Genomic DNA, 13,209 nt, shown 5'->3' on the forward strand with positions numbered 1-13,209 from the left:
TTAGCGGTAGCGAGAACTAAGGTCTGATTTTAATAAGATTGAACAATCAAAGATCTATTTTGTTGTGGCCTACAACAGACAAGCTCAGGAAATATAGAAACAGGACTACAAATTCAATCCCTTCCTTCACGTTATTGATCTAATACCTGCCCAAACAACAATCCAGCCTAAATCTTCTAACATCAAAGCCACATCAGTCAGAACAAAACTCATAAGGAATTCAATGCAAAAGGGATCCATTTTTGTAAACACACATCTCCTTTTCTCAAATTACAACTAATCAAGACTACTTGAGACTTGTATGACATTTCTTCCTTTGTCACATCAGAATGAACATGTTTGATCACTAAAATTCATTTGAAAAAAATACGACATCAATTTCCATTTTCAGCCAAGAGGATAATTGTCAGATTGAACTGTCAGCTTTGAAGTTCACTTTATGGTTGGGAAATCAGTCAGTGGTACTATTAGCTGTCTGGTCAAAGGATTTTGGTCTATTTCCTTTGATAATACCCTTCCTACTGCCAGTAAACACGCTATATTTATTTATAGGATTTGTTGCATCACCCTGTGAATGAATGAGCAGTTAACACATTAAACATCAATCTCATTAACAACCTAGCACATTAACAAGAACGGCTTTGAAGGAGGATCTGAAGAGAATTTGTCATTGTAGATCAGCTGGTTTATGAATAAAGTCTCACAGAGGTTTTTGTAGGATGTGGTGTCTTAAGACAGAAAGAGTTACCTCCCTTCAAAATAATCCAATTCAGTTCATCCTGCACTTGTTATCAATTCAACACATGATGAATGGGGGGGGGGGGGGCATGGGTGTCCCAGTAGTCTAAGTAGCCGCTGTGCAGAGTTGCGTCCCCTGGGTAGCAAGAAACCTATGATTGTGGGTTTGAATCCCGGTTCACCCCAATTATGTTCCTAGGTTTGTCAGCACCATACCCATGCTCGTGGGTTTCACCGAGGTGGTAAACATCTGAGACCTGCTTCACTTCGGGCTTTCCTTCCACATTAAGCTGACACGCTGTGATATAACAGGAATACTGTTAAAAGCGGCGTGAAACAGTACTCTCTCACTCATCATAAATGGAGGGGATTATAATCATATCATCTGTTAGAAACAGCAAGCATCAGTGGCAAGTATTCCCCGCAACCAGTCCAGGAATGCTTCCTGTTGTCATGCAACATTTTCAAATGATGACCAGAATCACTAATTACCGTCAATGACGACTGTCAATTATCCATATCCTTGGTTTGATTTATCTACACCAAACATGACTTCAAACACAAAGGCAGTGTTAGAAACTTAGGGGTCCTAAAGTACATCAGATTTTGTGCATTAAAATTTATTATAATTATTTAGTTTTAATAATAAGGTTGCAAAAAGGACCTGTTAACATTCATTCATAATTATCAAACACTGCAAATGGGATATCTAGTTCTGGCAACAAACAGTTGCAACACTTATGATAAATTTCACCTTCTTGTGCCCTAATAATAAGTGAGTGAGTGAGAATGGATTTATATGCACTTTGGTTTTTTCCAACCAACCCAAGTCTGCAGCACCTTCCCCCACCCCACCTTATTTTTCTAGAGTGTTTATCAACATCCCCGAATTACTCCCCTTTGATGATAACATCATAAAGCTGTACCGATTTAGACTCAAAAGCAGTTTTAGGGGCTTATCGACCACAAAACACTCTGTCCAATAACCGACACTAGCCTCTGATCATTGCTGTGATGTTTGTACCCAGGCTCTCTCCAAAGCTCTGTACACTGACATTGTCTTGCCAGCCAAAAACTTCTCAAATGAGTGTTAGACACTATATTTCCCACCTACACAGCCTGCACCTAGGCGTAACACTTCATGTCATGTTTATGGGTTTCAGACAATCTTTCCTTTGCTGAGACACATTGGAATTACCTTGTTGTAAAAACGCCAACTCCCTTCAAACAGTGCAGGCTTGGATATTTTTGGATTGAACGCTTTCTTATCTGATTTATTTAGTACTCTGACACCAAAAAACAAATCTTATGCAGCACCTTTAAACATTTTTATACTAAATATCACACAATTCTGCTTATCTAACTTTCAAATGTGGGTTGTTGATAGTACCTCCAGACAACTGAAACAGTGCAAATCATACCTTAACTTTTTTTTTTTAAACAGTGACTAATACCGTACATACCCGTATCTAAGACATCAATCAACACAATCAAATAGAAAATGTGTCTGAAAAAACTCATGAAAGAAGCAACACCATCTCACAAAACTCATGAAAGAAATGATATCTCATAAAACTGATGACAGAAGGGAAAACATGTCATAAAACTCATGAAAGAAACGACAGCTTCATTACACCGATCAGGGGTAGAAACTATCATTTTTAGTCCACCGGTCCTTATAATGATTACATATAGCAGAACCCTTAAAAATGGAAAATTTCTTCTAGTCCTTATGATACCTTAACTGTTAGGCAGACTAGTGCCAATTTCTAAGGCTGCTGATGACAGAAGCAAAAACATGTCATAAAACTCATGAAAGCAAAGACATCATCTCAAAAACTCATGAAAGAAATGACAGCATCTCATAAAACTGATGAAAGAAGCATACCATCTCATAAAACTGATGAAAGAAATGACAACATGTCTTAAAACTCATGAAAGAATTAAACACTTCTCATAAAACTCATGAAAGTAGCAAAAACATCAACAGAGGGGAAGAAACAGTTGAGTGTCATGATCAGTACGTTGGCCTGTTATTCCATCCCAATCAATGCCAATATCTTATCTCGTCCCCAGTGTACAGACAGAAGAAATCCACGTGCAACGAGGAGGCAGGACACCCTCTATCTTCGCTGTGAAGATTTGTCAACAACTCTACACCAATTATCACTAGCCATCTGCACCTACAGGAGCTCAGCTCCGATAAAACTGCACTGGAATGCCAAGACTTTAGGTTATAAAGTATAAGAAATTGATGTTGGCATTTCCTTAACTGGCAAGAGATAACAAAAACATCACTGCTTCTGCCAAAAACAGCTTGTTTACCAAATTACTGACATCATTAGATCAATCAATCACAGCTTTGGCTGCAGATCTTATTTCTTACTATCAGTAATAACAGTACAAAAGAACTACCGTATTTGATGTAATAAGCGCCGAGGGTGCTCTCAAAATTAGAAATAGGGGGCTCTTATTAGAATATTATTTTGGTGAAAAAATCAGAGTTGAAAGATAAATTTCGTGGTTTATGCTGACGGCCTGACAGTTTATATACGACAGATATATTTTTCCAGAATTTAATTTCGAGTGCGTATTATACACGAACAAGCATGAAATACTCACATCCCCCGCCAATATGACATGTCGGGTGTGTGCAATGCATTAGCTCCTGTGCACTATGTTCACTGGGCCTTTTTGTAAAGAAATATAGTACGTTTTTCAAGATCTGTTCCGGGAACGAGGACTACCGCTATTTGCAGTCTAAATCAAAGTCGTTGCCATGGAACCTCGAAAAACTATTTTTTTTAAAATCCCAATCTATCAAAAGGCACCAGTTCACCACTAGATCTATCTATGTGTTAAGTTTGGTGAAGAAATATGGTACGGTTTTCAAGATCTGCTCAGGAAACGAGGACTACCGCTATTTTCAGTCTAAATCAAAGTCGTTGCCATGGAAACTCGAAAAATAATTTTTTTTTAAAATCCCAAACTATCAAAAGGCACCAGTTCACCACTAGATCTATCTATGTGCTCAGTTTGGTGAAGAAATATGGTACAGTTTTCAAGATCTTCTCCGGAAACGAGGACTACTGCCATTTTCAGTCTAAATCAAAGTCGTTGCCATGGAGCCTCGAAAAACTATTTTTTTTTAAATCCCAAACTATCAAAAGGCACTAGTTCACCACTAGATCGATCTATGTGCTCAGTTTGGTGAAGAAATATGGTACGGTTTTCAAGATCTGCTCCGGAAACAAGGACTACTGCCATTTTCAGTCTAAATCAAAGTCGTTGCCATGGAGCCTCGAAAAACTTTTTTTTTTAAAATCCCAAACTATCAAAAGGCACCAGTTCGCCACTAGATCTATCTATGTGCCAAGTTTGGTGAAGAAATATGGTTCGGTTTTCAAGATCTGCTCCGGAAACGAAATGTGACGGACGGACAGCACCCATTCCTATATCCCCCTTCCACTCCGTGGCGGGGGATAATAAATAAGTCTTGTGTACATGACTCATTCGGAAGGGGTGCTAATTGGGATTGTTCACTTGCCAATATATTAGCAAATACCGCCGTGGGCGTTTATTAGAGCGGGGCACTTATTACGTTGAATACGGTACATGTATATCTTAACATGGTAAATGAATGCTGTACTCTGCATGGAAATCTGTACCATATGGGCAAGTCTAAAATTTAAGATTGGAAGCAAGAAAAAAAAATTGTGAAGCTTGCAGTCGGCCAATGCAGATTACACATATCATTTTATCTGCAGGTGTGTGTGTTTATTGTTTAATGCCACACTCAGCAATATTCCAGCTATATAAACGCGGTCTGTAAATAATCGAGTCTGGACCAGACAAGTGATTACTGTTGTACCATTAACAACGATCAACACGTCAGTGTACGATGACATGCTCAGTCCACTATCAACCAAATCACACAGTCTGACCAGCTTATTCATCAAGTCATCTCTTATGACCAGCATGGGTTGCTAGGGACCAATTCTAACCCCCAATACCCATGGGTTCTCAAATCTGTTGCCTCTCATGACTAGCAATGGGGTGATAGGGACACCTTCTACCCTGGGTGCCTACAGAGTTATCATAAAACTCTATGTACGATGACATGCTAAGTACACTATCAACCAAATCACACCCCGGGGGCCTAAAGAGTTATCTGTAGGTAAGGCACACATGTGAGTGGGTTATGTTTTACCCCAATCAGCAATATTCCAGCTGTCACATCTGCCTTTAGCTTGTTTGTTTGTTTTTTGTTGTTTAACGCTGCACTCAGCAGTATTCCAGCTACATGACGGCAGTCTGTAAGTAATGGAGTCTGGGCCAGTACTCAAGTGATTGATATCTTGAGCATCGATCTACGTAACTGGGATGCGATAACATTCATTAACCAAGTCAGCGAGTCTGACCACCGGATCCCGCTAGACGCCTCTTGCGACAAGCATAGTCGCCTTTTACACTACAACAAGGATGGGTTGCTGAGGACCTATTCTAACCCGGATCTTCACGGGTAATCAGCCTTTAGTGAGGTAGTTTGGTGTAATGCCACTTTGAAAGTATTTCACTGATATCACAGCATGCTTGATGCAGGAGCAAAATCTGAGGTGATGCAGATCATAGCCATTTTTATCATGGAAATGCAAGAGCACAAATATGTTCAGGGAAAATTTGGGATTCAAACCCAAGATCAAAGGTTTCTGGCATGGTTTTCTTGAATCCAAACCACCACACCTGCCTGTAACCCACTGAACCAGGGCCAGGCAAACCAGTGGTTGATAGCATGAACAACAACCCACACCATCGCTGCAAGATAACATTCAATCAGCCTTGTCTCATTGAAACCATTCCTCAAGAGTAGGTTCTTGAAACAAGCATGGGGTACTGGAGACTTATTCCAGACCAGAATCCATACGGCAAATAACTGTTCAACTGAACGAGGTGAACAGTTTCAGGCCACATGTTAAATTGCTGTTAACAACCATGCCATATAGTTATTGTTATTATACATGGAACACTACATTTATGAATTGGTCAAAGTAAACACGGGGGCACGGGTGGCACAGGTGACTCAGTCGTCAAAGGCGCCACGATTCGCTGTGCAGAGTTGCGTTCCTTGGACACGCCAGAAACCTATGATTGTGGGTTCGAATCCTGGTTCACCCCAATAATGTTTCGAGGTTTGTCAGCACCATACCCATGCTCGTGGGTTTCACCAAAGTGGTAAACGTCTGAGACCTGCATCACTTCTGGCTTTCCTCCCACATTAAGCTGACACGCTGCGTTATAACAGGAATACTGTTAAAAGCGGTGTTTAACCCGCAAATCTGCACAGCGAATCGCGGCGCCTTAGACACATGGGCCACCCGTGCCCCCACATGTATAGAAACTTTGCAGAAGATGAAACGTCAATCCGCTCTTCAGTAATCTTGTCTTATCAACTCCCATCTCTAAAAGGATTATTTTTGTCTCTTTTCATATTCTGAAGGTAATTATGATAATCTACGGCTATGGTCAACTCTATCCAGAAGTACCAAGACTTGTGATATCCCACACCACAACACATTATTCTAAGTTCTCTCTCATATAGAGCGAGTGAGTATGGTTTTACGCCACTTTCAGCAACATTGCAGCAATATCACCCCATTTTATTTTGGACCAATATGTAGGTTATTGATGTATTCATACAAACAGTTTTGGTGTGAAAAAGGCTTAAAATATTTAAAAGAGGTTTCTGTTGCAAAAAGAAAACCTCTTTTTAACCAATCAGATTCAAGCATTCTTCAAAGTAATGGTAGAATACATAACACAACAGTCATGAGTGACAACATTCCACCTACTACTTAGTGTACAATAACACCCCTTCTACACAGCTGTGTTTTTTGGAAAAAATGTGCACACTATACTCAAGAAAATACGGTACCACTCATAACTAGCGTGACTCTTCACGAAAACATTTTAGCTATATCTGTGTATTGTCAAGGCTGTGATGATAATGCAAGCTAGATAAGATCTAGGAACATTTATTAAATGCTCCTAAACCATAAAGTAGGTGATTCGACCGAAACACAAGACACTTATCAATGCATTACAATCAGGAAAGTAGTCCGTCATAATCTGACCCATGGACAAGCCAATCACTGTCCTGGAACTAAGATCCCACACATATGCTAAATACCCGTTATCTCAAATGGGTCGCCAAGCCACAGGTTGGTAATAACACAAAAACTTACATGAAGCAGAGACTTGAGGTCCATGGGCTTCTTGATGATCTCGTAGTAGTCTAATGCTAAATACCTGTTATCTCAAATGGGTCGCCAAGCCACAGGTTGGTAATAACACAAAAACTTACATGAAGCAGAGACTTGAGGTCCATGGGCTTCTTGATGATCTCGTAGTAGTCTAATGCTAAATACCTGTTATCTCAAATGGGTCGCCAAGCCACAGGTGGGTAATAACACAAAAACTTACATGAAGCAGAGACTTGAGGTCCATGGGCTTCTTGATGATCTCGTAGTAGTCTAATGCTAAATACCCGTTATCTCAAATGGGTCGCCAAGCCACAGGTTGGTAATAACACAAACACTTACATGAAGCAGAGACTTGAGGTCCATGGGCTTCTTGATGATCTCGTAGTAGTCTAATGCTAAATACCCGTTATCTCAAATGGGTCGCCAAGCCACAGGTTGGTAATAACACAAACACTTACATGAAGCAGAGACTTGAGGTCCATGGGCTTCTTGATGATCTCGTAGTAGTCTTTGATCAACTTCTTGTTGACTGGCTGGTGGAAAGGCCACGACTAGCATAAAAAAACACAACATCATATGAAAGCAGTTACAGAAAATAAAAGCAGCAAAAACATGAAAATGACGTTCTACACTTCATATAAATCTATGCAACTATGGGCACTCTCCTTTCCTAGTATCTTGAAAGGAATATTATATGTACAGGAGCATATGATAAGCATTCCTTGAGTCTACAGCAGAATTCAGGGAAGACAATATTAAAGCTGAACACACAGTGTTCACTGACAGATATAAAAAATACCATGAACTACTCCAGTTATTAGCCATTGGAGGCAGATAACACAATCAACCAAGTAACCCAGTCTGACCAGCCGATAACATGAAGTCCCCTAACATGACAAGCATATGTTGCTTGGGACCTATTCTAACCCTGAATCCCAAAGTGATGCTGACTGACTGACTGAGTATGGTTTTACGCCGCTTTTAGCAATATTCCAGCAATATCTTGGCGGGTGACACCAGAAATGGGCTTCAAACATTGTACCCATGTCGGGAATCGAACCCGGGTCTTCGGCGTGATGAGCGAACGCTTTAACCACTAGGCTACCCGACCGCCCCCCAATGTGATGTCTTTCAACCCGGAACTCAATGTTAACACACTGGTCAGCTTGTGCTGATTGATTCAAGTGACTCACATTATCACTGACATAATTTTACACAGTAACAAAGGGTGTTACCTAAGGATATAGATCAGATGTTTGTGTTTAAAAACACAATGATTTTGTGAGGGTGATTTAGACTAAGAAAATCTATTTAGTCTTACAGTTCACTCAAGCTGAGTCTGAAAGAAAAACTTCAGACTTACATTTTCCACAGACTTCATCTTCTCGACAACGTTGATGAGGATGTAGGAGAAGGCGACCTGGTCGTTGTCATCCAGGAGGGGGTTGATGGCCTTCTCCAAGCGCATCAGCTTCTGCTCTTTCTGAAACACACAACAACAGCAACTACAGACCAGGATACCAATCTCTAACCTCTCCAACATCTCTTTATCTCTCAAAACAATGACTGAAATCCATCAGAACAGGTATGGTGCTGACGAGAATCATGATCTGGACCCACCTGGGATTCGAACCCATAAACTGATCCAGGCATTTCTAAGGGACACAACTCTGCACATCAAATCATCCACAGAAAATGAGCATTTTGTGCCTAGAATCGATCAATTCATTGTCTGGTTTGTTTACAGGCTGATGTTGCATGGCAGGAGGACTAAGTACATGTCAGGCAATAAATACTTACTTTTTTATACTAATTGAATGAATGGCTGTGTGTTACCAGTAGGGCAGGACATGTGTACATTGATCAATCGGCAGGATTGCTAATTGGGATTGTTCATTAGCCAACATATTAGCCTTGGGCGCTTATGAGAGCGGCGCGCTTATTACGTCGAATACGGTAGTCCCTCTAAGTTTTCACTAACTGAGGACTTACAAATGAGTGGCCATGTCTATCACTGATGTGTACGTACCTCAGCAAACCTCTTCAGGCAGTGGCTCATCATGTTCTGTGAGGTCTCTGTCAGTAGATGTCGAGCTCCTGCATGAAGGAAAACACAGCAATGAGACAAGTCTTGTACAGGATCATCACAGACCACAGACAACTACAAGACCTAATCTGGATGTCATAGCTAATTGTACTGTGAATTGTAATTGTTTGTTATTGTTTGTTATGTTGAAACCAGAAATACCATGTTGTAAATTTGGAGGACAGTTGCCTAAAAATATCAAGAAACGCCCAAGAAGGTCTGTCTGACAAGTTGTCACCAGGCATATATATGTTACAATAATATGAGATGCAGTCCAAGATTATACACGTACATGCATAAACATAAACTTGATAATGTTATGGTTTTGTCACAATCAGATTGATAAGTAAGAATAAATTATTCCTTATCTCTATGAAATATAAACTAATTTACATTATCATGATTATAATGATCCGTGATTGTCAAATGGGTGGAAAAATTACCTGTGATCTGTAAAAATGTGGTCTGAATTACCTATGAACAGTTATAAGGCATAGGCATTCCCTACCCTCTATTCCAGCCCAGGTTCTCCACAGGTCATAATAGATTTGGATTGAATTTGAGGGGATGCAGCAAACCGTTCATCTTCCCGAGGCAAGGGGATTTCAATGACTATAAAAGTCCAGTTTCCACCCTTGCCGAACAAGGCGGGAATTCCAGAATTACATTTTGGCTGGAATAACGAGTCTAGGCATAGTCCATTCAAAATCGCTTAACGAACTAGACATCCGGTTTGTAAACAACATGGATTTCAACGTGTAGATTTCGGTCGACTGTAAGATTTGCAAAGCAAGTGTACCGTCAACTGGGTGTTGACAGATGTTTTTAAAAAAATTTGATGCACTTCACGGGGTAAGATCCGTTTTATTTTGATATAGATCTCGATATCATTCAGATCGTCTTGATTGGGCGCCACCATTTTGATTGAAGCAAATGCAAGCGATATGAGGTGTAATCTGATTGGTCAAAAGGTAGACATAGAAGGGACATTACTCGTAAAAGCAACAGGGGCGCTATGATCGAGCCTGGAATTTCCAGTGTGGTTCAGCAAAGGTGGAAACTGGACTTTGATAGTCAATTAACGGCCTTGCCTTGGGAAGATGCAAACAGTGCTGGCAGAAAGGTTATTGTGACTCTGTGAGGCATATTTAACCATGTAAGTGTGGACAGCTGGAGCTCCACGAGCCGCGACTCACCATTATACATCTTGCTGTTGTCAACAATCTGGATGATGTCCACCAGGAACTCCTCTCGAGAATGATACTTCTTGTTGCGCATATTCTGAACACACACAAACAACAGCCTATTTCAAAAGCAGACAAACTTTGGACCAAGTATTATTGACTAAATACTGACATCTCTGACCATGTGAATGAAAACATGTTGTTCAGACACATTCCATTTTGGCATATAGGCCAACAGTTGGCCGCCAACTACCCCAACTCTGTTTGTCTCAAAGGTGAGACTGCCTCTATTGTATAGTGGACAGAGCATCAGCACAGAGTGGAATGTCAGTGTTTTGATCCCCTGCCACATAAAAGGACTGGACTGCTTGGCATCATGTTAAAATCTTATGCCATATTTCAGTGGGCCAGCAATATAAAACTCGAATTGGCGTCATGTTAAAATCTTATGCCTTATTTCAGTGGGCCAGCAATATAAAACTCTAATTCGTACAAATAGCCCAACACAGACAGACAGACAGACAGACAGACAGACAGACACTTGCATCCATGTCGCTTTACAAGTGCAATAATCTTGAACGCGACATTAAACGCCATTCACCGCAACTCAAACAACAGATAACTCTGTACCAGTTCCTACATCTTCTGAATTAAAAAAAGTCTTCACAGTATTTCAAAAAACACTACAACTTCTCACTCATCCTCTACCGACACACAACTACAGGAGGATACAACATCTCACTCATCCTCTACCGACACACAACTACAGGAGGATACAACATCTCACTCATCCTCTACCGACACACAACTACAGGAGGATACAACATCTCACTCATCTTCTACCGACACACAACTACAGGAGGATACAACATCTCACTCATCCTCTACCGACACACAACTACAGGAGGATACAACATCTCACTCATCCTCTACCGACACACAACTACAGGAGGATACAACTTCTCACTCATCCTCTACCAACACACAACTACAGGAGGATACAACATCTCACTCATCCTCTACCGACACACAACTACAGGAGGATACAACATCTCACTCATCCTCTACAGACACACAACTACAGGAGGATACAACTTCTCACTCATCCTCTACCAACACACAACTACAGGAGGATACAACATCTCACTCATCCTCTACCGACACACAACTACAGGAGGATACAACATCTCACTCATTCTCTACCGACACACAACTACAGGAGGATACAACATCTCACTCATCCTCTACCGACACACAACTACAGGAGGATACAACATCTCACTCATCCTCTACCGACACACAACTACAGGAGGATACAACATCTCACTCATCCTCTACCGACACATAACTACAGGAGGATACAACTTCTCACTCATCCTCTACCGACACACAACTACAGGAGGATACAACATCTCACTCATCCTCTACCGACACACAACTACAGGAGGATACAACATCTCACTCATCCTCTACCGACACACAACTACAGGAGGATACAACTTCTCACTCATCCTCTACCGACACACAACTACAGGAGGATACAACTTCTCACTCATCCTCTACCGACACACAGCTACAGGAGGATACAACTTCTCACTCATCCTCTACCAACACACAACTACAGGAGGATACAAGCTGCTTCTGTGCTTACTTCTCGTATTGTTTGCAGATCCATCGGTCTCTTGACGATCTTGTGGTAGTCCGGTACCTCCTTGGGGTTGACAGGGAACAGGAATGGCTGGGTCTGAGAGAATATGCAAATGAGAATCATCTTTTACTTAAAGGCATAATACATTAATCATTAAATTCTTTATCCTGCCTGCCACACAACAAAAACCTCTGCCTCACACCATTGTTTGTCCCCAGTACCAACAGATGAGTGAATGAGTGAGTATGGTTTTACGCCGCTTTTAGCAATATTCCAGCAATATCACGGCAGGGGACACGAGAAATGGGCTTCACTCATTGTATCCATTTCGGGAATCGAACCTGGGCCTTCGGCGCCACGAGCGAACGCTTTAACCACTAGGCTACTCGACTGCCCCATACCAACAGATCAGGAATGTCACTGCATGTTTCCTTTTTTTTTATAAAAATACACCGTAGTCTTTGTCACGATTAACACAACTAAACTTCATGAGGATCGCATCCATCAACACTTGATGTACACAAATGCCTCGACTGGTTTGTCGACATCAATATATATATAAAATACAATGCCTCCTGCTTCACCATTTCATAATTTGGATCATAACAGTTAACTGTGACCTCAGAGACAGCATTTCAAAATAAAGTAATGACTTCATCAAATGGATGTAACCACATATTTCCTAGTAATGAACAATAGCAAGGCCCTGCACAAAGTCTACTTACATTACGAAGGAACTACAGTGTATCAACAATGAATCTTGAGGACAACAGTGTTTGTAGCTTTTGTAATGCTGTCAATGAGGGCGCCAGCCATGTCTTTTGAGAATGTAATGAAACTAAACAATTTTGGAATGATCTCGAACTTTGGCTTAACACTTATCTTTCACAAAAAATTTAATTGACAAAATATCTTATTTGGTTTGGTTCTAACTACTCTAATACTTTAAGCAATCATATAGTTTTAATGGGAAAAAGGCATATTCATGTAAGTGGAATTAAAGGAACCAAACCAAAACAAGTATTTGTCACAAAGTGACGAAATGTCCCCCGCCTGTATATACAGCATAGTACCAATATGTAGACAATCCAGCGATTAGTTCTTGAGATATTGCGGCAACACTGTTTTCCAACTCCAATAACAGATTTGCCTGCTGTGACCTTGAAAATGGGGTCAAGGTCACCAAAACCGACTGGTGTATGCGGTGTCTGTATATACAGCATAGTACCAAATATGAAGACAATCCAGCGATTAGTTCTTGAGATATCGCGGCAACACCGTTTTCTAACTCCA

General features: G+C 40.8%; 1 protein-coding gene across 4 annotated transcripts in view; it reads right to left on the bottom strand.

Moving 5' to 3' along the window:
• LOC124144454 (transcription initiation factor TFIID subunit 1-like) overlaps nt 1-13,209 on the bottom strand; it is a 78,591-nt gene that overhangs the window by 14,791 nt on the left and 50,591 nt on the right. For all 4 annotated transcript variants that reach the window (XM_046513859.2, XM_046513860.2, XM_046513857.2 and 1 more), the window contains exons 33-37: nt 11,920-12,012; nt 10,281-10,365; nt 9,028-9,095; nt 8,362-8,481; nt 7,457-7,549 (exon numbers count right to left, since the gene is read on the bottom strand). In XM_046513859.2, the coding sequence (XP_046369815.2) occupies nt 7,457-7,549; nt 8,362-8,481; nt 9,028-9,095; nt 10,281-10,365; nt 11,920-12,012 (459 nt within the window). The remainder of the gene's footprint in view (nt 1-7,456; nt 7,550-8,361; nt 8,482-9,027; nt 9,096-10,280; nt 10,366-11,919; nt 12,013-13,209) is intronic.

This window comes from Haliotis rufescens, unplaced genomic scaffold, assembly GCF_023055435.1.
Source record: "Haliotis rufescens isolate VD_foot unplaced genomic scaffold, xgHalRufe1.0.p SCAF_7, whole genome shotgun sequence".
Taxonomy (NCBI): Eukaryota; Metazoa; Mollusca; class Gastropoda; order Lepetellida; family Haliotidae; genus Haliotis; species Haliotis rufescens.